This window comes from Eublepharis macularius, chromosome 12, assembly GCF_028583425.1.
Source record: "Eublepharis macularius isolate TG4126 chromosome 12, MPM_Emac_v1.0, whole genome shotgun sequence".
NCBI lineage: Eukaryota > Metazoa > Chordata > Lepidosauria > Squamata > Eublepharidae > Eublepharis > Eublepharis macularius.
The window spans coordinates 47189412-47213542 of record NC_072801.1 but is presented as its reverse complement, the minus strand read 5'-3'; the positions used below and the strand labels follow the sequence as shown (position 1 = coordinate 47213542).

General features: G+C 46.6%; 1 protein-coding gene across 3 annotated transcripts; it reads left to right on the top strand.

Moving 5' to 3' along the window:
• Window positions 1-10547: 10547 nt before the first annotated feature.
• Window positions 10548-22464, top strand: RCN3 (reticulocalbin 3). Of its 3 annotated transcripts, XM_054995407.1 has the most exons (9): window positions 10548-10632; window positions 11865-11958; window positions 13056-13297; window positions 13738-13931; window positions 16671-16843; window positions 18479-18539; window positions 19046-19245; window positions 20958-21070; window positions 22282-22360. In XM_054995407.1, the coding sequence occupies exons 3-8, from the start codon at window positions 13065-13067 to the stop codon at window positions 21063-21065; spliced, it is 969 nt and encodes a 322-aa protein (XP_054851382.1). In that variant the 5' UTR covers window positions 10548-10632; window positions 11865-11958; window positions 13056-13064; the 3' UTR covers window positions 21066-21070; window positions 22282-22360. The 3 variants fall into 3 exon arrangements, with proteins under 3 accessions (XP_054851382.1, XP_054851380.1, XP_054851381.1); XM_054995405.1 differs by lacking the exon at window positions 20958-21070 and having other exon boundaries at window positions 22282-22464; XM_054995406.1 differs by lacking the exons at window positions 11865-11958; window positions 20958-21070 and having other exon boundaries at window positions 22282-22464.
• The last annotated feature ends 1667 nt before the right edge of the window (window positions 22465-24131 follow it).

The following is a 24131-nucleotide window of genomic DNA, read 5'->3' as shown; positions in this document are numbered from 1 at the left end:
AGGTCTAGACAGCATATCAGAAAAGAAAAGCATGTAGGACAGAAATCAGGGTTTTGCGTAGAAGCGGAAAAAGTAGGTGGGCCAGTTTCATACGATCAGGATCATATAGCAACCAGGGAGAGAGGGAAAAAACAGGATGGAGTCAGGACCAAATGGCCCTGAATAATAATAATAATTTTAAAAGCGCCTGGGTGAACTGGTCATCTTGCAGATGGAATTTGCAGATGGAGGGGCAAAATATCTTCTTCAGGATCTCAAGGGGCCTAGTAGTTGGAAGCAACATTATAAAAAGTGGGGGGGGGTTGTCCATGTGGTCTAGGAGGGGGGGGAGCTAAGTACAAATTTCTGTTGCTGCGACATGCCGTCAATTAAAAATGCAAAGCAGATTGACTCATGTGTGAAGGGGGCCTGGGGGGACTCAAAGACTGTCAGGCCCAATCTATCTGCCCTCTATCTGCCCGGCAACACAGGATTGAGGGGTGGGGTAGCATGGCAAAGGAGTGGGCGATGCCTGGAGGGGATGGATTGCTGTGGAGGTTTAGAGCACATAATTCCTTAGTGTTTCTCCGGCACCTGAAGGGGGGAAAGCAAAATGAAACAACCTCCAAATCCATCAGCAACTGGGTCCTTTCTCATCTAGTTATGAATAATAATGTCAGGACTACTTCCTGGACCCCCAACCCATACACTTCGATCAAGAACAGCCTTCTCCCTGAGAAGCCCCAAATCTGCCCACATATGGAAATTGGGAGCCCCTCATCCCCATCTCAGCACCATGTCCTTCCCTGCCCTCCTGTGTGCCCCCCCTCCCGCTCTATCGCTTTGGATTATCTCCTGCCACTGACAGGGCCCTGATTTTGTTAATTGCGACTTTAAGGTGATTCCATTCCAAGCTCTGTCTTTACCCATCCCTCCCCCACCCCAGCGAATGCTCCTCTCTCAAGGCTGCCCCAGAAATAGTTCAAGGGGCGGAGGAGACTGAGATTCACAGCCACATCCCTTGAGGCCAGACAGATAAGGAAGTTCAACAGTAACCAGTGATTTCATAGGCCCAGATGCAGCTTCAGAGTTTCTGCAGCATGAAATGGGAGATGTGACTAGACATGGTGTGTGTGTCCACGCGTGTTTCTCATACTGTGGGCCGGGAGGGGTGTATGTGTGTTTCAGGAGGGCCATGGAGCTGGAAGATATTGAAGAGGTCTTACTGAGGAGTCTGGTGGCCTCTACAGCTGTCCCCCACCTCTCCCCATGTCAGGCAACCTCCAAGCAGAAGTCTAAGTGAGGTGGCACTCATTGCTTTCTCTCACATGGCTCAAGCCCTCCCCTCAAACTAGATCCCCAGCACATGTCACTTCGATGTGAGGCAGAGACTGGGTTGGGGCAATCCAGTGCGGCGGAGCGGACTGCCGTTTCCCTTCCCCAACTGTCTCTTGGGGTCCTGGGGGGTGCCCAACACATCACATTGAAGGGATTGGAAAAATGCTCTTTTCTCTCTCTGCCATTCTGCAAGCAGCCCTCTCATCTCCAGCCATAACTGCCCCATATCTCAGACCTGGCCTGCTACCTTTCTACCCCAATTGTCCCCCCACTCCATCTCCAGCTATAAGCAGCCATGACATGTCTCCCAGCAGAAGGTTTTCTGTATTGGCACAGCTGCTATGCCTGTTTCCCATCCTTCACCTCAATCTTGTCTCCTGCCTCAACTCTGCCACTTTTCTCAAAACCCTCCAATATCCAAGCCTTAAACTGCAACACTGTCAAGGCCCTTAATTTTGACCCACAGCCACCCACTACCCTGGACAGCCCCGCAAGCCTGCCAAATTCCTTGACCCACATTTTTCTGTTACCTGCCTCACACACATCTCAACCAAGACTGCCACAGTCTGACCCCTACCTCCCAACAATGATCTCCGAACAGGTATTTAGACTTTGTCCCACTTGTGTTCCAGGCAACCTATTTTTTACTCCTCCATCACACACATGGAGCGATGCCCCAAGGCATCTCTGTGGCCTACAAATCCCATGCCTGCCCTATGGGCTTGTCCCGCCTGGGGCCGACCCAGAAAATGCCGCTGAAGGCAGGGAATGTGGGGCAGGGGGAGAAAGGGAGGTATATCTTTCCAGGCTGAAATGGATGCTATCAGCCGGTGTTGAGGACCTCTTGGGAGGATGTGGCAGGAGTGTGCCAGATGGTGCCCCTTCCATGTCTTCACTCCCCAGAGGAATGGAACAGGCAGAAAGAACCAGATGGAGAGGAGGGACTAGCAATAGGATGGGAGCAGGAAAGAGATTTAAGATGTAAAATCCTGAGAACCAGGAGATAGGGTGGGATGATCAGGGGAGTTAGCAATAAGACCTAAGGGATATTCAGACAAAGGAAGAGGGATGTCAGAGCAGGCATCAGAGCAGCTGCCTTTTCTTCTTACCCTCTGTTCTGAATAAAGAGGGGACACAGCTTAGTGACAGAAGGAACCAGTTCTAATTTTGTACTGGGCCATTTTCCCAGTCCTGAAAGTGTTATCTGGGGAAAGCCACAAATTCCCTAAGATATACATGGCATCCCCCAACACAACAAACAGCATTTCCTGGGATTATTTAGGACTGAGAGACTGGCACAATTGGAAAGTCTAAAGCCCCTTCTCCTGCTGGAGCCCTGATCTGAATCCGGCAATGTGCACATGGGAATTGTTCATGGAGTGCGTTCATCCAGACCCAGCCTGTGTACTCGGTAATGTTTGAATCTGGCCTCAGTATAAGACTGCTTTATACATTGAGTATAGTTGCTGGTGCCTTTGGTTAATGGCCTGTTAACTCATCTTGAAAAGGAGGCAAGGCTGGTTCAAAATATTTTGCCATCCCAAGCAAGGTACATCCATCCCCTTCTGGGCCTGAGCTTCTATGGCAACCCCTCAGGAGAACGGCTAGGGTTGCCATTTGCCTGCTACTAGAGGGGAATCTCCTTCTAGTGCTCCCCTGTACCCCACTGGCATTCTATGTGGTGGCATGGGAAAAATGGGGGAGATGACATCTCACAGTGCCACATCTCGCGACAGAACCAAAAAGTGGCATCAGCATGTTGTAAGACGTTCAAGGATTCACTGGAAACTCTATGGTGTTTCAAGTGAATCCTAGATCATCCCATGATGCAGTGAGGTCCTGCAGAGTTGTGAAATTCCATTTAGGGTAAATCCTACATCCTAAGAATGGCTTAGATCCAGCTACTGGCAGTTCAAGCCCAGGAAGGGTTGCCAGTTATCCTTCCACTGATGGTTAGGAGTGAACAAAGTTGCACCAACACCCTTGCTGTGTCACTCCAAATAGTTGCTTAAGTGGCTTAGCTGGAGAATCAGCCCTGAAAAGAAGAAACAAATAGCGGGGAGGAAGAGGTACCTCTGGTGCCACAGAACTGTCTATAAACAGGCGTGGCCTGTGACCGACCCAAGAAACTCAAATATTTTGGGAGCTTCCAGTTAGTTCACACGGAAGCTGTTAGTTTAAGTAACCACCCTGAGTCAATAACCTCTAAAAATAATTCTATGTCACAGCATACTTCTGTGCTCAGATTCTGATCCAGAGGCCCTGCGTGAGTCCAAATCCTGACATATATGAAAGGAGACCATAAATACCATAGTTACCAAATCCAGTTGGCATGTTTGCACTTCCAAAGGCCTGAAGGCTTCCAAAAACCAGTTATCCATATCCAGGTCAATGGACCAGAGTAAGGGATTCAGACCTTGCATCTGTAATACAACTTTAGAGTCTTTAAAGTATTATGAACTAAATAATGGAACTAGATATGGAGATGGCTGCTGTTAAGGACAGTGCTGTGGAAGGGCATTGATGCCTGCAGTTTCAAGAATGGAGTACAGAGGGAAATTTCAAAAGCATTTAAAAGACAAAGGAGCCCAGCTATTTAACGGCTGTAGAGGAACACTGGGTAATGGGTGCAAGCTTTCAATTTTCAAGGGAGGGGGGAGAAGATGGTGCTAGGCTGACACCATGTGGAAGCAATTGTTACTACAGAGGCACAGTTGAAACCCATGAATACGTGAAGCCGCTTTCTACTGCATCAGACCATTGGTCTATCAGGGTCAGTATTGTCTACTCTGACTGGTGGCTGTTCTCAGAGGTCTTTCACATTATCTACTACCTGACTTTTTTAGCTGGAGATGCTGGGTATTGAACCTGGAACCTTCTGCATGCCAAGCAGATGCTCTGCCACTGAACCCCAAACCCTCCCGATGCAACTAGCCAGAGATATAGTTGTTGGAAAGAGGACTGCCTCCAAGGTGTGCCAGGAAATGGTAGGATGGAAACACTACCCAATATTGATGGCCATCAAAACCCTATCCATAGTACAGTTTAGAACATTTAGACTCATGCTTTAAAGCTAGTCACTGTTTGGGTAAGACCTCTGACCTTGGATAGCCCAGATGAGCCTGATCTCATCAGATCTCTGAAGCTGAGCAGGGTTGGCCTTAGTTAGTAATTGGATGGGAGACCTCCAACAAAGACCAGGGTTGCGGAGGCAGGCAATGGCAAACCACCTCTGTTAGTCTTTTGCCATGAAAACCCGACCAGGGATCACCATAAGTCAATTCTGACTTGAGGACATTCTACAGCTTGTTACATGTCTGTGTTGAAAATCAATGCAGCACAGTGGTTAGATTGTCCGATTAGGATCTGGGAGACCTCTCAGAGCCAAGCTACAAGTGACACCTGACACAGGTTGGACACTTGTCAGCTTCCTTCAAGTTTTGATGGGAAATGTAGGCGTCCTGGTCTTGCAGCTTGGCTGTCCATTTAATTGAAATTTACAGAGCGGCAGTCTATGGGAGGGAGAACATGTGGTCGGAAGGGGAGTAAAAGCGTTGGGCTCTTGTCGGGCGCCCCCCTTCCCCTCCGCTGGGTGTGTGTGGGGGGTTCTGTAAACTTCAATTAAATGGAGAGCCAAGCTGTAAGACCAGGACACCTACATTTCCCATCAAAACTTGAGGGAAGCTGACAAGTGTCCAACCTGTGTCAGGCATTACTTGTAGCTTGGCTCTGAGGTTCAAATTCCTGCTCAGCCATTAAGTTCACCAGGTGATCCTGGGAAAGTAATTCTTTCTCAGCCTAACCTGCCACAAAGGGTTATTGCAAGGATAAAATGGAAGAGATGAAAACCATGCATATCACTCCTTAAAGGAAAGGGATATAGAATTACAGATGTGTGCACTCTAAAATAGTTGGTTGCCCAGTAAACTAATAACATTTTTAATATATATGAAGCAAAATGGAATCTGTTTCTGACACCCAGCTTGTCTTTCCTTCTCTGACCCAGTTCCCTAAGAACATGTCCTACAGGGCCTACTTCAGGGAGAAAGGAAAACCTTGTGGTTTTCTCTACCCTATCATCCTTCTTATGTCCAGAATTGTGTGCCCTGAAACACTGATAAATGTTTTCAGGTGGTGGGAAAGAGAAGCTGGTACAAATTGGAGCAGAAAATAATGACAAAATGGCTGCCCACATGAATTTTCATGCGCATACAGAAGGCAGAACTGGGGGGAAGAGATGGTGGTAGGAAGGAAGGAAGGAAGGAAGGAAGGAAGGAAGGAAGGAAGGAAGGAAGGAAGGAATTTGGAATATTTATGAAATGGAAAGGAAAAAAGAAATAGTGAAAAATGCTAGATGTAAAGTATACTAACAAGGTGTAGTAGTCAGAGTGTTGGACTAAGATCTGGAAGACTGAGGTTTGAATCCCCATTCTGCCATGGAAGCTTGCTGTGTGACCTAAAGCCAGACCCACACTCAGCCTAACCTACCTCACAGGATTGTTGTTGTGAGGATTAAATGGAGAGGGGGAGAATGATGTATGCCACTTCTAGTCCCCATTAAGGAGAAAAGCAGGACATAAATATCTAAATACTAGGAGCCCCGTGGCACAGAGTGGTAAGCTGCAGTACTGCAGCCCAAGCTTTGCTTACAATCTGAGTTCAATTCCGGAGGAAGCCAGGTTCAGATAGCTGGTTCAAGGTTGATTCAGCCTTCCATCCTTCAGAGGTCGGTAAAATGAGTACCCAGTTTCCTGGGGGTAAAGTGTAGAAGATGACTGGGGAAGGCAATGGCAAACCACCCCGTAACAAAAAGTCTGCCAAGAAAACATCATGATGCGACGTCCCCCCCCCCATGGGTCAGCAATGACTCGGTGCTTGCACAGGGGACTACCTTTACCTTTTAAATATCTAAATAAATAAATAAATATTTATTATATTAAAGAGCCAGACCAAGTTCCACTTTTCAGCAACCTCACTCTCATTCTCAATGTCTGCAGCTCTCCATTCTTTTGTCCCCAGCTTGGCTTTCTCCCTCCCTTCCAAGACTCTTGCTAGATCCTAACAGCTTGCTGCTTCCCGCTCTGGTCTGCTTTGACCTTCTTCAGGAGGCTCTGCTGGGATCCTCTTGCCTGCAAGGATTAAGGTGCCTCCCACCCTTTGGTGAGCTCCTGCAGAGCAGCAGATGTGCATGCAACAAGGTGGTGCTATTGAGAAGGGAAAAGCCTTCCCTCCCGCTGATGCTTCCTGCCAAAGGTCACTCTGGCTCAGGTCACTGAGCAGTTGGAAGGAGGCCCAGTCAGGTTTCTCTTCTGGCTGTGGCCACTGAGAGTGCTTTGGAACCCCACCAAGCTAGTTGAACATTCAGCCTCCATCTCAGGACACCTCCATTTCCCAGCAAAAAACAGAGAAGGGAGAAATGAAAAATGCTTCTGCAGCCACGTAGCCTTGGATGCACAGCTAGCTCTTCCCGTTACTCCCGGTTCACCTGGGTAAACCATTGGGGCAGGCAAACCTTTCTTTTTCTTTCTTTATTTTGCTGTCAAGTTGCAGCTGACTTACAGTGACCCCAGATGGTTTTCAATGCAAGGGACATTCAGAGGTGGTTTTCCATTGTCTACATCTGTGTAGCAACCGAAGATTTCCCTGGTGATTTCCCATCTATGTACTAACCAGGGCTGACCCTGTTTATCTTCCAAGATCTAACAAGATTGGGCTAGCCTGGGCTATCCAATTCAGGGCAGATTTTTCTACTGGAAACATAATGATTCTTCCTTCAGCCTGGCCTAACACTTGCAGCTAAGTTAAGTGGTGGAACCTTGAGGTGGTTTGGTTGGATGGCCTCTAACACTTCAGACAGTAGTTGGGGAGGATCAGGCTTTTAGGGTCCAAAATTCTCTACAAGTAAAAAATTTGCACCTAAGGGAAAGGTTCTACCCTAGCTCTTTGCATCATGTGCTAGTTTACCACTTAACAGAGAAATGTTCACATTGAAATAAGTGTGGTGCAATGGTTAGACTATCAGACTAGGATCTGGGATACCCAACTTTGAATCTCTGCTCTACTCCAGCAGCTTGCTGAATGACCTTGGGCCAGTCACACACTCTCAGCCTAACCTACCTCATGGGCTTGTTCTGAGGATAAAATGGAGGAGACGAGAATAATGTGGGTCTCCATTGGGGAGAAAAGGCAGGGGATTAATAAAGTTCAATAAATAAATAAAGACATAATTCCCCTGCAGTTGAAGTGGTATAGTCCATTTGCCCAGTCTACTACCTTATGACTACTGGATGCTGCTGTATGGGCAAACCAGGCTTACGTCTGAGTGCTGGCTTAGGTGATCTCAGTTCTGCTGGGAGGGGCAATCCTAAACCCAGCACTGGTTGTACCATCTCTTGCGTGTCCCAGGAAAAACATGTCCAGGTCTGATTTATCAGAACCATCAAATGGACAGAGGCATCTGCTTTAGGTAGCAGATTTAAGGTATTATTAAACAGTGATAAATTTTGTATTTTGACCACATGTTGAGTGAAGATTGCCATTTTGGACAGCCTCAGGTACCAAAATGTCTCCCAACCACCTTTTCGGTTCCTTCCCACTTTCAAATGAGAGCAAACACCTGATCTATTCAGTACATTTTTATCTCACCCTTCCCCAGCAGAAGCTCAGGGACATGCACACGTTTCTCCCAGCCCCTATTTTATCCTTACAACAACCCTGTGAGGTAGTTTCGGTGAACAAGTTTAGAGTCCAGTAGCACCTTAAAGACCAACAAGATTTTCCAGGCTTTCAAAAGTCAAGATATCAGATATGAGTAGGAATTGAGATCTCTGAGTCCTTATATCCCAATCAGAAGGTGAGAGAGGTGATGCAAAGAAGTAAAATAGGATGTAGAGGTACAATGCGAAATATAATTAGCTTGATTAGAGCAGGGGAGGAAATGCAAAAAATAAGCATCTGTAGTGAGAGACCCAGAGGAGTTAGCCGTGTTAGTCTGCAGTAGCAAAAAAGAAAAGAGTCCAGTAGCACCTTTAAGACTAACCAACTTTACTGTAGCATAAGCTTTTGAGAACCACAGTTCTCTTCGTGCATCTGATGAAGAGAACTGTGGTTCTCGAAAGCTTATGCTACAGTAAAGTTGATTAGTCTTAAAGGTACTACTGGACTCTTCTGTTTTGTAGTGAGAGAAGAATCCTACATCCATATTCAGCTGGGGGGGGGAGGTGTCCATTGTTCTAAATTTGTGAATGAACTCAGGTTCAGCAATTTCACATTGTGGTCGTCTCTTGATGTTTCTTTGTTTGAGGACTACCACTGTTAGGGATGTCCTGGAAGATTAAAATATTCTCCCACTGTTTTTTTGAGTGCTGTGGTTTTTAATGTCAAATGTATGTTCCTTTATTCTTTTGTGTAAGGACTGGCCTGTTTGTCCGATGTAGGCTTGGTGGGGTATTGTTGGCACTTAATGGCATATATAATGTTGGAAGATGAGCAAGTGAATGAACCCCGAGATGGTGTGCCTGGTGTTGTTAGGCTCAGTGATTGTGCTGTTAGGGTAAATATGAGGACAAAATTGGCATCTTGGTTTGTTGCAGTCCCTGGTCCCAACTCCTAGCCTCTGTGTCCATGTTAGGAAGTGCATTATTGTGAGTAAAAAATTGTTTAAGATTAAGGGTTATCTGGGAGCAAGAAAATGTTTGCCTCCCAATGCCTGTGAGAGAGGGATATCATTGTCCAGCATAGGTTGCAAGGTAAGGTGAGTGTGATAGGTCTGAGGATATCTAGCAAGCTTCGTGACTAAGTGAGGACTGGAATCCAAAACTCCTACACCCTAATCCAGTGCTGTAACCACTAGACAACACTGGTTTTCAAGTGAGTTCAAGGCACCCCTGCATGGTGTTACTTACGCTTGTGGTTTTCTGCCCCCCTCGTGATCATTTCTTTCCACAAAGTGGAAGGAGAACTCAAGACTTCTGCCCTTGCCCATCTCTTACACTCAGATCTTCCAGCCAAGCAGTTCTGTTCTTGTTCACAACCCCCCATCGCCTTCACCCTACTGGAGTGCCACTGTTCCCTTGCTGATGAGCCCAAAATACTCTGTACAAATGGGGGATATAGCAAGCAAGAGACAGTAAGCACAAATGTGTCCTAATTCCTTGCCTTTTCCTCTGTCTCTTCCTCTTTGATATGCCGGTCATGTCTGTCTCACTGGAAATCACTCCCCCCCCCCCCCCTCACAAGCCTTATAGCAGCTTGATCCTGTGCAGTTAGCCAATCCTAAAATTAAATCTCCTCCATTGATGGGTTCCGTGGGGGGGGAGGGGCACCTGCCCCCAACTCTAAATCTACTTGTATAAAGACTGCACGCTGTCAGGTGGTCTACAGCTACAGTTTATTTCCGCAAACTTCCGTGCTTCCATTGTCTACTGGGGGATCCAGGCATGGGAGCTAAGGGGGGCGTCTTTGGTCTGAACTGAACGGAGTGCTTAAACTGCACTTCAATATATAGGTACAATGAAATCTGGTAATGCCCCATCCTCACGAAAAGGGCACAAACTGAACGGGGAGAGGAGAGCTGGAATACCAGAAGGGGGAAAGGGATTGAGGGTGGACTGGAGACCCTAACCCACTACGCCCTCGAAGCTTGTTGGGTGAGCACGGGCCACTTTCTCAACCTCACAGGGTTGTTATGCGGATAAAATGGAAGGATGGCCACCGATGTGACCGAAAGGGGGTCGCGGCGGGATAAACATGTACTATAGTAATGAATAAGTGCTTGCAAGTCCCCTGCCTAGCATGTGGCTGTGGCCAAGAGGTTGGGCAGATTTGGAGATATGAACCAAAAGTCTACTCGCTACAGGCTAGCGTGGAGAGCTATTTGGAGGAGCCCAAAACAAATAATAACAATTTCAGCTTTCAAGGAGCGTGCCCCCTTCCCTCCCTCCTCCACTCTGCTTAATCACGGCGTGATTGATCACGGAAGGGGCGGAATCTCTCTTCGAGGATGTGGGGGGGAGGGTCTGTGCGCGCTCTAGTTGGCGAGGGCCACCCGCGGAGCCCCGCCGCACTCCCCGCTTTGCCTAGTAAGGCGCTGGGAAAGAAAACTTTGGGAAGGATGAAACTTTGTGTCAACGTGGCGCCCCTCGACCAGTCCGAGAGCCCTGCGGCCACGCCCCTCACTTGGCGGCGCCCTCCGATTGGCCTCCGCAGGGATGAGGGGCGAGGCCGGGAGAGACAGCAGGAGGGGCTGCGGATGAGCCGGGGCTGCATTTTGAGTGGGGGCGCCACGCGGATTGCGGTGTCTGCTAGGGGGAAAGGGTAGGTATATGTTATGTATACACCGATTCCAGATCTATCTATCTATCTGTCGTGGCTGATGAGGGGCGCTAGGAAGCATTTTGGGAAGAGAGAATGATCTACAGTAATATAGGTTTTTTGGAAGGGACGCGCTGCGCCAGGAAGAGAGAATTGGTGGGAAAGGACTCCAGGCGTGCACTGGAGGAGGCCGGGGGATGCATTGTTCCGGTGGTAAGGAGGAGGAGGAGGAGAGGCTGTCCTGGTCCTAGGAATTTTAATTCGTAAAGGGGAGAAGAGTTATAGTGGGAAGCGGTCCCACCCCACCCCCCACGCCGCCTTGGGCGCTTAGGAATGATTGCGACGCTTTCTTTGGGGGGAATTGGCTACGGGCTACGAGTGCCGAGCTGGCGTGCAGACGCAGTGGATCGGTGTGGGTTGCTGCTTGGAAGGGCTACGGGAAAGAGCGGGATGGGTTGAGAAGCGGCGGGTGAGTTGCCGGGACTCCTTCCAAAACCACAAACAGGGCAAAGAAGGGGTTGCAGCGGCAAGCGCCGGTCTTCGCTCCGGAACGGCATTCCAGTCTCCATCGCGGCTCAGCTGCTGGGGCGGGGTGCCCCTCGCGCCGTTTCTGCCCTTTGTTTTCTGGTTATATTTGCTTTCCTGCATCTCTTTGTCTTTGGCGTGGCCGGTCCTGGGGCGCCTTCTGGCCTGAGGACATCTTTGAGGCGTCTGAAGTGTCTGGGATGTTGGGAGGACCAATCCTAGTTTTCTCGGGCTCTGGCGCCTAAAGATGACGCTTTCCGGGAGGGGGACCCCTTCTGCATTTGTTGGGAGCCCGTCTTCGTTTTGGACATTTCACTGTAGCCAAGCAACCTGCAAGTGTGTTTACTTTTGTGCAGGGGCCGTGAAAAGTCCACTTCGGTCAAACTTTGCTAGTGGTCCAAGCGATTTGGCAGGGGCTGGGCACTCTCTGTACCGCAAGCCCATGCAGTGATGTGGTGTTCTCCTTGGCCTGCTGCTTTCATCCTCCCTGGCTTTGTTCAGAACTGAGTGGGGACAGCTTTAATTGAGATGCCTCCAGGAATTGAATGTTCTGTATTTTGGGCAGCACATTTGGGAACTGGCCTACTTCTGTGCTGCTGGGATTAGTGACATTCTTAGGTTTGCCTTTGGAACAGTCCTGATTTCAAAAACTTGTTTTCCCCTCCTGTGGTCTCCCACCACTGCCCCCCCTTCCCCATCTTTCCCTAAAGCTCCTTAGAGATCAAGACTGAAGTCTGGCTGGTGCGGATTAAAGTTGTGTAGGAGAAGAGAGGAGTAGGCGAATTTCTCAGTTCTCCAAGAAAGGTCAGTCAGAGCTCTAGTTCTCTGAAACATGGCTTGATGTGTGTGTGTGTGTTACAGGACAGTGGAAGAGGGTCAAAGTAAATGAAACAATGTGACCAAAAAAGGTGCTTAAGAACCAAGGCACTGTCTTCTTTGGCCTGGGAGAAGAAGACCTTGGGAGGAGAAACAGGTGGTGTTTTGGGGGGGGGGTAGTACTTGCATAGAGAAGATGCTGCACAGTCCCTGGAATCTCCAAGATCTCACTTAGCTGATTGTGGCCAGGGTCTCTTCTCGAGACCCTGGAGAGTGGCTGCCAGTCAGGATAAAACTAATGAGTTACACGTGTTGATGGTCAGACTCTCTGCAAGGCATTTTGCATTTTTAAAAGGGGAGAAGTGAGATAAGTCCTGTTGGGAGAAGGAGCCATCAGGACTGCTGGTTTCCTGACCAATGGGGGAGATATAGAGTTAAAGGTAGAGGTCAGAAGGTGGACTCCAGCCAGCTTTTTCACTCACTCTCATGCAATTCTTCTCCTTCCTGCAGTCCCTGTCCCACATGGCTTCTGTCCATGAAGTTCCCATGATCCCCAGCAAAGCCCTTTTAGGATAAAGAGACTCTTCCTTTTTTCACCAGCAGGAAAGGTGGTTGGATCCAACCCAGTGGAGAATCAGTGTGGTGTAGTGGTTAGAGTGATAGACTAGGATCTGGGTGACCGAGGTTTGATTCCCCACTCTGCCATGGAAGCTTGCTGGGTGACCTCACACATACTGTTAGCCTAACCTACCTGGCAGGGTTGTGAAGAAAATATGGAGGAGAGAAGAATGATGTAAATCACTCGGGGTCCCCTTTGAGGTGAGGTATAAATGAAGTAAAACAAAATTTAAACAAAATTTAAAACCCAGATTTTATAAACTAGGCAGGATTGCGGCATTTTTCTTGCAACAATGGTAGAGAAAAGATTGAGTGTAAACAGGGAGGGTGGTTTGAATTCTCAAGTCAAATGGCTTTGATTTTAAGCCCCTGATTTGGGTGGAGGTGTCCAAGTGAATGGGCTGGCTTCTGGTGTGTGTAGGTGTGTGGCTTTCCTTGCTAATGTGTTTCTTTTCCCGTGCCCCAAGGTGTGAGCTATGGCTGGGCAAAAGATGCTCTATTCCTGCTGCCTTGTGACTGTGTGCCTCACTTATATCTTGGCCAAGCCACCCCCTGACAAGAAGGACCGTGTCCACCATGGCCAAGACCTCAGTGACCACCTTCATGACGACAGCCAGGATTTCCAATACGATCATGAAGCCTTCTTGGGCAAAGAGGAGGCCAAGACATTTGATCAGCTGACTCCTGAAGAGAGCAAAGAGCGACTCGGGTAAGGGGAGAGCGAGCCTATAATTTCACAGTGTTGCTTGAGCATGGACCTGAGTAGTTGGATGAGGAATTCTGCATCCTGGCATGCAGAGAAAAAAACAAGTTTCTAGTCCCTGATCTAGGGGTTGCATGCTAATGGGGAGCTTGAGTTGGAGTTCTAACAAAACTGGGTTCAAATCCTCTTTTGGCTTTATGAAACTGTCTGGGCGGTCCTGAGCAAATCCTTTTCTCAACCTAACCTACCTTCCAGGGTTGTTGTGAAAGTAAAATGGGGTAGCATCCATCTCTGTCACCATGAAGACAATTTCCCGTATATTCCTTAGAACTGTATAGGATGAGCATCCTGTATCCTTGAGCCTGCAGTGCATCTTGGAACCCCTTCTCAAATCTCCTTTTTTTGTTTGCTTATTTATTTATTTGCAACCATGTTATGCCTTGCAGGAAGATTGTAGAGCGAATTGACCGGGATGGGGATGGCTTTGTGACTCAGCCTGAGTTGAAGGATTGGATCAAGCACACGCAGAACCGCTACATCTATGAGAACGTGGACAAGAACTGGAAAGATTATGACAAGAATGATGATGGACGCATTGCCTGGGAGGAGTTCAAGAATACCACTTATGGTTACTATGAAGGTGGGGACAGATGTGGGTGATGGAGAAGGGATCTGAGACCTACCTGGAGACCAGCTAAGGAACCGGGGGGGCGGTGGTCTGAAGGGGGCAGAATCCTGTTTACAGGGTCTAGTAAAGTGCAGTATAGTGGTTAGAGTATCAGGCTATTACCTGGAGACCCAGGATCAAATCTTTGCACACCATAGAAGTCACAGGTTGACTGTAGGCTGGTCACTCTGTCTCAGCCTTGCCTACCTTACAGGATTGTTGTGAGAGTGAATGGGAAGAGGGGAGAATCATGTGAGCGACCTTGAGCTTCTGCGGGGGAAAGATGGGATAGAAAATGTGATCACTTAGAATAGGGGCTGAGATCAAGGGCTTTTCCAAGCAGGGTGGTGAAAGATTAATTCCATTTGGAAGCTGAGAGGACTTGTACATGCCTCTGGAGCACAGTCCTGGAGTTGGAAATTAAAGTAGTCTTAGAAGTTGAAGCAAATTGTTGTGGATTTAGAGAAGCCAGGGATGATTCCGCTTCATGCCTGTTTGCAGGCACAGTGACCTAAGCCTCTGAACTTACAACTGTTTTCAGAGATGACACCCGTTAAGTCCTGCACAAAGGTTGGCTGATGGACACGGAAGTGAGCATCCAAATTACTCCCCTTCCCACCACTTACTCGTTGCTAGGAGTAGCGTTGTTGTTGTTGGCTGGGGTTGAAAGCTGCCGTCTGGCATGCTGCCTTACCTGGGAAGGGAGAGAGACCTTTGTGGCCTTTGTGTTTCTGGCATTACTGCCTCCTCCTGGAGCCAGCTTTGAAGGAGTTGGCTGGGTCTGAGAAGCCAGTGTCAGCCACAGGGACAGAACAAGAATATATGGGCTGATTGTTAGTTGCCAGAAACCTGTGAACCGGCAGTTACTGGTTCAGGGGAATAGATACAATTGCTCTGTCCTTGCATAAGCAGAAAACAGTAAAGTCATTTTTTCTTTGTATACAATAATAGTTGAATGGCAGAAACACAATGACCTATACATATGAACTCTGCAGGTTCTTTCCTACATATTTCAAATTTTTTATTTATTTTATGTTGCTTCATTTGTATCTTGCCTTTCTCCCCAGTGGGGACTCAAAGTGGTTAACATCATTCTCTTTTCTTCCATTTCTCCCCTCACAACAACCCTGTAAGGTAGGTAAGGTTGAGAGGGTGTGACTGGCCCAACGTCACCCAGCAAACTTCCATGGCAGAGAGGGGAATCCAACCTGGGTCTCTCAGATTCTAGTCCATCATTCTAGCCACTACACCACACTGGTTTTATCTCATCCAGTGTCCTGTTTATGTCAGTGGCCTCCTAGATGCTCCAGAGACGTTCACAGGCAAGGCATAAAGGCAACAGCGGTCCCCTGTAGTTTGTCCCTAGAATCTGATATGCAGAGGTGTGTTGCCTCTGAATGTGGAGGCTCCACTAACCTACAATCATTAATAGCCATTACAGATATCTCCTCCAAGAGTTTATCTGACCTGCTTTTAAAATTGTCTAGGGGTCAGTGCCAGGTAGTGAGTTCTGTAAGATGCACTCTGCTAAATATTATTACGCTTTTCCTGAATCACCTGCCAATCAGTTTCATTTGGAGATGCTGAATTCTAGTGTTTCTATAAGTGAGCAAAAAAAAAAATCTCTCTCCCCCCACTCTTCATACCCTTCATCATTTCATAAACTTCAGTTGTGTCTTCCCTTGATCATATTTTTTTCCATACCAACTAACTGCTGAAATGCCTTGATAATTTAGGCTGCCCTTTTTCAGCCTTTTGTGAGATGGTGCAACAAGACCTATACATTTCATATTCCAAATGTGGCAGCATTGTAGATTTGCATAAAGGCATTATGATATCAGCCCCCTTGTATCCAATCCATTTGGATCAATCTCTAATGTGGAATTAGTCTCTTTTATTGCTGCAATAAGCTGCTTGAGTTGATATTTGCAAGGCCTAACTATACAATACTCATTTTCCAGGTAAGTCTCCAGTTCTCATCAACAATGGCAAGTCTGAGTTCAGAACTTAATTCTTAGGTGCATGAGGACTCTATTCAGATCAGCACCTTGGTGGTCTCATGTCATGTTCTTGATCTGAAACAGCACAGTAGAGCTGCTATCTGCCTATTAGCTTGTATATCCTCAGTACCTCCAAATTTCCTGATGGGGCAAATAGCAGCACCCTGGCAGAGGGGTGGTATTTAAGCCTCCTCTCCCTCCATGCTGTGGTCCCAATCTGAACTGGACCCCTGTGCACCTGGGAATCAAGTTCCAACCACAGATCCTGTGACTTACCTGGGAAAGACATATCATATAGTTAGGCCTTAGTGACCTATCCACCAGCAGCCAATTTAGAGAGATGGAGAGTCTCATTCTCTTTGCCCCAGTGTGCATCACATTAGACTTGGATGCCTCACTTCCTACCACTGACTGGATCATTTATAAATGAATTAAATAGCAGTAGTCCCAACGGAGAGATCCTTGGGGAACATTACTGCTTACATCCTTGTATTGTTTCTAGCTAAAGAATCACCCACTACAAGGAATCTACTCCAAACCTAGAAGTGTATCTTTGGATCAGGAAGATAGTCAATTTGTTGCTCAAAAAACAGGTCCATTTTAAGGGAATTGTTTCCTTCTCCTTTAGTCCAATGCCCTTCTGTCCTGTGAATGACTCTTCCACTGTGTGAGGAAGTCCACTGCAGACCACCCTGTTGTCTTTTCCTTTTAGGTGAGGCATTTGGTGATGTTGAAAACAAAGAGACATACCGAAAGATGCTGGCCCGTGATGAGAGGCGATTCAAGGCAGCTGACAAAGACGGGGACATGATCGCAACAAGAGAAGAGTTCACAGCCTTCCTTCACCCTGAGGAATTTGACTACATGAAAGATGTGGTAGTGACGGTAAGAATGGGAATGCTGGACTCTTAGGAGAGAAGGCAACTCCAATAGGATAAAATAGGGATGATTTCCGTTCTCTGCCAAACTGCCTTTCATATACTAAATTTGAGGTTACATATCCTGTGCTTTTTTGTCATGGGTGGAAAACAAATTCTTCAAGGATAACTGATTGACCTGTACCCACATTTATACCCCGCTTTTCTTCCCCCTGGGGATCCAAAGCGGCTTAGAACATTCTGCCTTTCTGCAGTTTATCCTTGCAACAACCCTGTGAGGTAGGTTAGGCTGAGAGTGAGTGACTGGCCCAAGGTCACCCAGCAATTTTCCATTGCAGAGTGGGAGACCCAGGTTTAAATCCCCAGATCCCAGTCAGACACTTTACTACACCATGCTGAATCAAAACCAGGAATGTATTAAAGACAAAAAGGTCATTAGGAGAGAGGGAAAATGTTTGACTCTGCACTGAACCAAAAAATTGAAAAGAATTCCTCTGAACCACACTGGATTCCTTGTCAGCTTGTAGAACCTAGGGATTTCCGTTAAGTAGTTAGAGGATCTATTTAGCTGCTATCCAAAGCTTAATTTTATCTAAAACCTTTACTTTAAAGTCCAGCTCGCTTCTCTCTGGCGCTGGCTGGTTTTGGGTTTTGGGGGGGGGTCCACTTTCTTGCTATTTTTCACTGCCACATTGATTAATCAGGAAGAGCTCACAAATAGCTAAATCCATGTCTGCTCCCTTGCTAAGTCCGTATCTGCCACTTTGCTAGCTTCACCTTTAGAAATGTTTTGCACTCTTCCCACACCCCACAAAGGGAGGTCCAAGGTAGCCTTTTTGCAGGTTTCGGTTCTTTTAGAGGCACCCCTGCAAAAACAGCCCATTTGCAATGTCTCCAGCTTAGAAGGGATGTAGCAGCAGCTTGGTTTACACAGGCCAAGCTGGGTAACATTTCAGGTGGTTACTAGGAGGTGCCATTTTGAATATGTACATAAAAATTGAAAGTAAAAACACACACACACAACCACTTTTAGCTGATGTGCTAGGGCTTTTTGTTCAACTTGCAGGAATTCTTTGCATGGGGAAGCATTAAAAAAACCAGTATCCTTCACCTGGCATCTAACATGTATGGTCCATTCTACCATTCTAGAATTCTGTGGCCTCATTCTGCTGTGTGTCTAGATTAGGAAAAAAAGCAAAGCAAGGCATGTTCTGCAAGTGGGAGAATTCCAAAGGCTCCAAAGCACAGAGGCAGTTTGTGCCCCCCTCCCCACATCCAACCCAAGGTTGGAACAAGGGAGGAGGGAGTCACATTTGCCCACCAAAAATGACTGTACTTGAGGCTGATGGCTCCTGCACGGGCCAGATGCATGTGGGGTGAGGATGTATTTAGGAGGGGAATTGGGTGAGGTGGATAGTATCCAACCCCAAAGTCTCAGTGCTGCCTGTACCTGCAAACCTGTTTTGGGGAGCCCTTCTAAACTTCTACAAAGCTAATTTGTATTGCTAGGACTCTGTGGGCACCTTTCTCATGTTTTGCAAGATGTCGATGTCCTTCTTGCGCAGGTCTCCAAAGGAAGATGGGCCTGTCCCCCTTTATGGAGACTCACCAAACTGTTTGCTGGGTCTTTTCTGTTTTCCAGGAAACCATCGAGGACATAGACAAGAACGGGGATGGCTTTGTAGGAGTGGAAGAATATCTTGGTAAGAAAAAGCTTTGTGATGCCTGCTGTTGGTTGGCATCCTGTGTCGAGTCCATCCATACTGAGAAGGGGACTATTCTTTTTGGAGTGTCAGTCATTTTAATATTGGGCCCCGCACCGTTTTCTGGGGCCCTGATATTGTCATGCAAGGCCAACACTAGGAAAAAGGTTTTAAGACTTTGTGGACTCATGGGTTCCTTGATTTCCCCCCCCCCCACCTGTTTGTTTGTTTGTTTGTTTAAAGGCTCTTCTTTTAAAATTCAAAGAATTGAAAAGGCAGGTCTGAAACTAAATTCTGACATAATGGCCTTTTTCTTAGGACAAGGTTGCAGCCTTTTTCAGGGTGACAGCCAAAAGGTGGTAAGAATTTCCCAGACCCTCCAGCAACCATCCCAAAATGCTCAGACGAAACTACCGGTGTCTCAGCTGGGGCAAGCTGTCTGCACTCTGCACCAGACTCAGTTTCCGTTTTCAAAAACCTCATCAGACTTCCTCTCTCTTCCACAGGTGACATGTATTCTCCTGAATCAGGGGAGCCAGAGCCTGACTGGGTGAAGACGGAGCGTCAACAGTTCTTGGATTTCCGGGACCTGAACAAAGATGGGAAAATGGATCGGGAGGAAATAGGGCACTGGATCCTGCCACCAGACTACGACCATGCTGAGGTGGAGTCAAAGCACCTCCTCTTTGAGTCAGACAAGGATAAGGTGAGGATCAATCTGGGGAAGGGGGTAGAGAAGCTGCAGCCAGTGCCCTGGAAAGGAAACTCGGGAAAAGGGGGTTTTTTTTCTTTGAGGAGGGGATCAAAATAAGAGAGAGTGAAATGTGAGCTGCAAGCATTTGCAGTGAGGAACTAGAATGTGGAAGGTCAGACCAGGAGTTCAGGATAAGTTCTTGAGTGTTTTAAAGCTCCTAACAGTGGTAGGGTAACATTAATTCCAAGATCTGGAAATGAAACCTGATCTGATGTACTTTGATCTTCTCTCTGACACTCCTGAGTTTTAATTGTTCCCCCCTCCCCTTAAATGCATTCTCTGCAGACCACCTTCTTGGGTCAGTTGCTTGTGCAATCCAAAAGAACGGAGCTCCCAGTCCTATCTTTTAGAAAGCAGTTGTGGGAATGATAGTGTTTAATCTTTCCTTGCGTGCCATTTCTCAATTCCAAACTGGCCTCCCTCCCTTTGTGGCACTCTTATCTGCTGGGCTTGACATGCATGCCTATGTTTTGAACCCTGCAGCAGAGGTGAGCTGCTTTGGAGGCCATCAAAACAGTGAAGAAAGAGTAGAGCACCCTCTCTGTTCCCTTCTCCACTGTAAATTCTCCTGAAATTTTTCTTCTTCTTTGGGAAGCCAATGCTAAGCAACCAAGTCCTGAGGTAAAATGGGCAGGGTTGCTGCACAGAGAGTCAAACTTCATCAACGGGTGTGGGCCTAGCTCCATTTTCAACTCTTTTTGGACAGCCTACCTGTTTGGCACAATGCCATAAAGTTTTCTGGGACAAGAAATCTAGATCAGTGATGCCTGAAGTTCTCTTCCATTCCCTAATGTCAGATAAGAAACAGATTTCATCTGAAGGAGGAAAATTTCAATTTGCTATCAAACGACCTTATTAAAGCTAGGACAAAACCTGCTTTGGAAAGTCCTTTGATTCTCTTCTGCTGATAACCTTCCTCTTTCCCTTGCCAGGGGATGAGTCAAAAGTTGATTTCCTCAACAGGCTGATTCAGAGATTATTTCCCCCCTTCTTCTTAGAACTTAAAATAGAACATCAGGAACTCAGTTCCGGCTATTGGCTATAATGGGTGTTTTGCCCAAGTCTCTGCCCTGGCTCTAGCCACATGATTGCCAAGCTTTTTTGCTTCAGCTGCCAGTTTTGTTTGGATGAAACAGTAGGAGGGAAGAGGAAATAGTTGGCAACCACAGGTTCTTCCCCCTGCCTCTTTCTAGAACAAAACAGCAGCCCGTGTCTTACAAAAATGAAACCATTTTAAGTGTGTGTACTCAGAAGTAAGTCCATTTAATTCAACAGAACTTATTCCCAGGATGGAGTTCTTAAGATTGTGGCACATGCCTCTTTTAAATGGTCCGTCCTAATTTTGAATGTTACATGGTGGAGGAGAGGGAGAAAGAGTACCAGATATGTAGCCCCAGGAACTCTTTGTGTGTGTGTGTGTGTGTTTGGGGGTGTGTGTGTCATTCTTAGTTTCTCTATTCCTCCCTTCACTTCTGAAATTTCTCCAATCATCTGTTAATTAATATGTAATCGACTAACAGGGTACAGGAACAATTTTGAGGTGGGTTGGGGAGTTTCAAAGCAATTATTTGTGGTGTAATTGACATATAATTTTGTTCTTCTTTCCTTGTTTTGTTTTCCCTCTTCTTTCGTTTCGTCTTTTTCCCTCTCCCAAATAACTGCAGGATGACAAAATAACCAAGCAGGAGATTTTGGACAATTGGAACATGTTTGTGGGCAGCCAGGCCACCAATTATGGCGAAGATTTGACAAAGGAACATGACGAGTTGTGATCTGAGTGGGTTGGGTTGTATGTGTGGAGGGGAGTACATTAGAACATCCTTCCTTAATTGGGGGGGGGGGGAGAGAGAACAGTCCAGTATAGAATTATTGACTTATTTATTGGTGCAAGGGCCTGCTTAAGTTTTCTGAGAAGCTACGGTGGCTGGCGTACCTGGATTGTTGAAGGGAAGGTGGCTGGTACAATTCTCTCAAAAATTGTCCCCTTGATCCATTCTGCTCAACTCTCCACTCCCATCTCCCCAATGCACTGTGAAACATTCTGCACTATCAAGTTCTCTACCTGCCAACAGAGTAGCAGAAGAGGAAACCACTTCCAAGGCATCCTATTTTCTCCTCAAAAGCATTCAACCTAGCCTGCAAAGGCTGGTGTGGCTTCATTAGTTCTGTGAATCATAAGGCAGCCACATTTCCTAAGGTTGCTTCCACACGGAGGTTTTACACCAGTTTGGCATCCAAACTGGAACTTGTTTGGGAGGGAGGGAGGGTCTGGAAAGATTGCAACCTTTGTATACCATATGGAAAAGTGCATGTTTGTTAAGGTCCAAACTACATTGGCAACATTTTCTTTACCTCAGCCCTCCAAACCTCTTCTAAAATCAGCAAGCACTTGAGTTATAGCATAAAACTTTTACTGTTTATTGTGCACAGCTCTTTTCACTTCAGAGATATAAACGGAAAGATGCAAATCTCTGAAATAAAAGGCCTAGAGCCTTTTGTAAAAGCAAGCTGAGATTGCAGAGGAATTTGTGGCAGTAGATCACTATATTGCAATAATATTATAATAATCTATCAATTGCAATTTTAAAAAGCCTTTCAATGGCATTGGGGGAAATGGTGGGCTGTGGTAAAGAAAGTAGGGGAGACACCACCATCTGGACATTCAGTTGCTATTGCAAATGCTGTGTGGAAGCAGCCTGAGTGAATCCCAAACTGCTTCTTCAAGGGGAAATTAACATCACCTTCCCTTCCCTTTTCTTCCTCTTCAGCTTTAAGAGGTAGATTTCCTCTTACAAAGTCCCTATGGGGAGAGGGAAAGCAACTGGGAGTCCAAAAAATGAAAACAGCCACCAGGTTCATAATCTCCCTTGTCCCAGGCCAGTTTTCATTAAAAGTCCAAGGGGGCTTCATGATACGCATTTCCAAGTGACATGCCGTTAACTCCTGCAACTGTTGCTCCCACGGGCTTCTGTCCTCCTTCCTCTCCAGGATGGCAAGGTATCGCAGGAGGAATTCATAGAGACTTACCAGAGTTTCCTTGACAGTGCCAAAAATTATGACGAAATAATGAAGCAACTGCGGACTCATCAAGAGCTCTGACTTCATGCCTGTAACACTTTGGATTAGTAATAAAATTATTCTTCTCTCCCCCCACCCTTTTGCTGTCTGGATTGCAAAAGAGCAAACAAGAAGCCAGAAGACAGGTGGCTAACTGAATTTGGCCTCCAGCTCTAATTCCAACAGGAGACAGGCCCTCTCTTACTAGAGATGTTTTCTAGATCAAGCCATGTGTAGCTTCTGCTAACAATGTTGAGCCAGAATGCAGAGGCCTTACTCCAGGCCTGCCAGCCTTGGGAAGTGCTTGTGGAACTAGTCCAATACCCCACCTGTGTGATTTTCACCAGAAGGCACACATAAAGGCTTCATCAAAGCTTAAGCGCAAAGTACAGCAAAATGAAGGGCAAAAGGTTCCAGGGTACTGAACTGAAAAGGTACTTGTAAAGCTTGCTTGATGACTGGGACTGTCTGGCTGGAGTTGTTATGAAAGTAAAAGAGACAAAGGGAAAATCCACCTTGGTCACCCTGAACCCTTTGGAAAAAAGGAAGGATAAAGACACTGCAGGCAGGCAGCTTGTGTCAATAGGAAACGGCCATTTAGTCCATCTTGCATAGTCCTTACAAAAAATATTAATTGTTGCTATATTAGTTCCTGTACTATTATCAACTTGCCTTGCATAGAAAGGGACACACAATACACAAAAACGAATGTTGTTATTAGATTAGCTACTAGCTCCTGTGTCTGGGAGGGTTGATTTCTCTCCCTAGGATAAGGCAGTCATTCCTACCCCGGCTCCCCTCCTACCAAACAAACTGAAGCTCGTGGTGGTAAGAGGAATATCCTGCACTCCATCATCTCCAATTAGAACCTGATGGCTAATGGGCATTCTGAGCATTTCCAAATGACAACAGGTTCACAGGGCAACCCTAAGCAATCTCACAGGACTTCATGTAGCTTACACTGCAGCTTAAATGATCCACCTGTGTTAAGGCAGGCTGGTGCAGTAGAGGGCAGAGTTTTCTGGCTTGAGCACATACACTTGAAGCTGCCTGATACAGAAAGAGACCTCTGATCTAGCAAGGTCAAATGTGTCTGTTCTGGTTGGCAGCACCCCTCCAGCATCGTGGGCAGAAGTCTTGTGCATCAGCTGCTCCCTTTAACTGAAGGTGCTGGGGATTGAACCTGGGACCATCCGCATGCCAAGCAGCTGCTCTTCCACTGAGCCGCAGCTGCTCTCAGTGGCTCCATCATCACACTTTGCCTTTAGCATCTGCTTCTCCAAATGCAGTTTCCCCTACTCTTTGTGCTTTGGGCATGTTTTATTTTGGCAAGTTTTAATGTGGGATGCACCACCATATAGCACTATCATGCTTACTCAGAAGTAACATTCATTGTGAATTAGTCCAGTGTAAGTGCAGCCTTATAAGTGATTTCAAGTGTCCAAAGCAATACAAATTAACAGCAAAACCTGGCCTGCCAGTGACCTTCTTTGATACTGTTAGGAGACGAGGGGAAGCTATTGGTATAACTCCAGTCGTGACTGAAATGCAGCTATAGGTAAGTGTTCCACAAGTCGCAAACATTATCTCCATCAAGAAGACAAGAAGAGTTTCTCAGATGCACCCACCCCCCTTTCATTTTCTTTTAAGTCTATCAAAGCTTAAGAGCAAAATATGGCAAAATGGATGGAAAAGCCTGCACTCAGGACTCCCCTAAAGGAAAGGCAATTTACTGACCAGCCGTTTCCAATCTGACAAAAAAAACCACAAATAGACACACA

Excerpts from the sequence above, each read along its gene's own strand:
- RCN3 (XM_054995406.1), top strand. The coding sequence starts at position 13,065 with ATGGCTGGGCAAAAGATGCTCTATTCCTGCTGCCTTGTGACTGTGTGC. Across the intron at positions 16,844-18,478 it reads TGAAAGATGTGGTAGTGACG|GAAACCATCGAGGACATAGA; the intron begins GTAAGAATGGGA and ends TCTGTTTTCCAG. Across the intron at positions 18,540-19,045 it reads AGGAGTGGAAGAATATCTTG|GTGACATGTATTCTCCTGAA; the intron begins GTAAGAAAAAGC and ends TCTCTTCCACAG.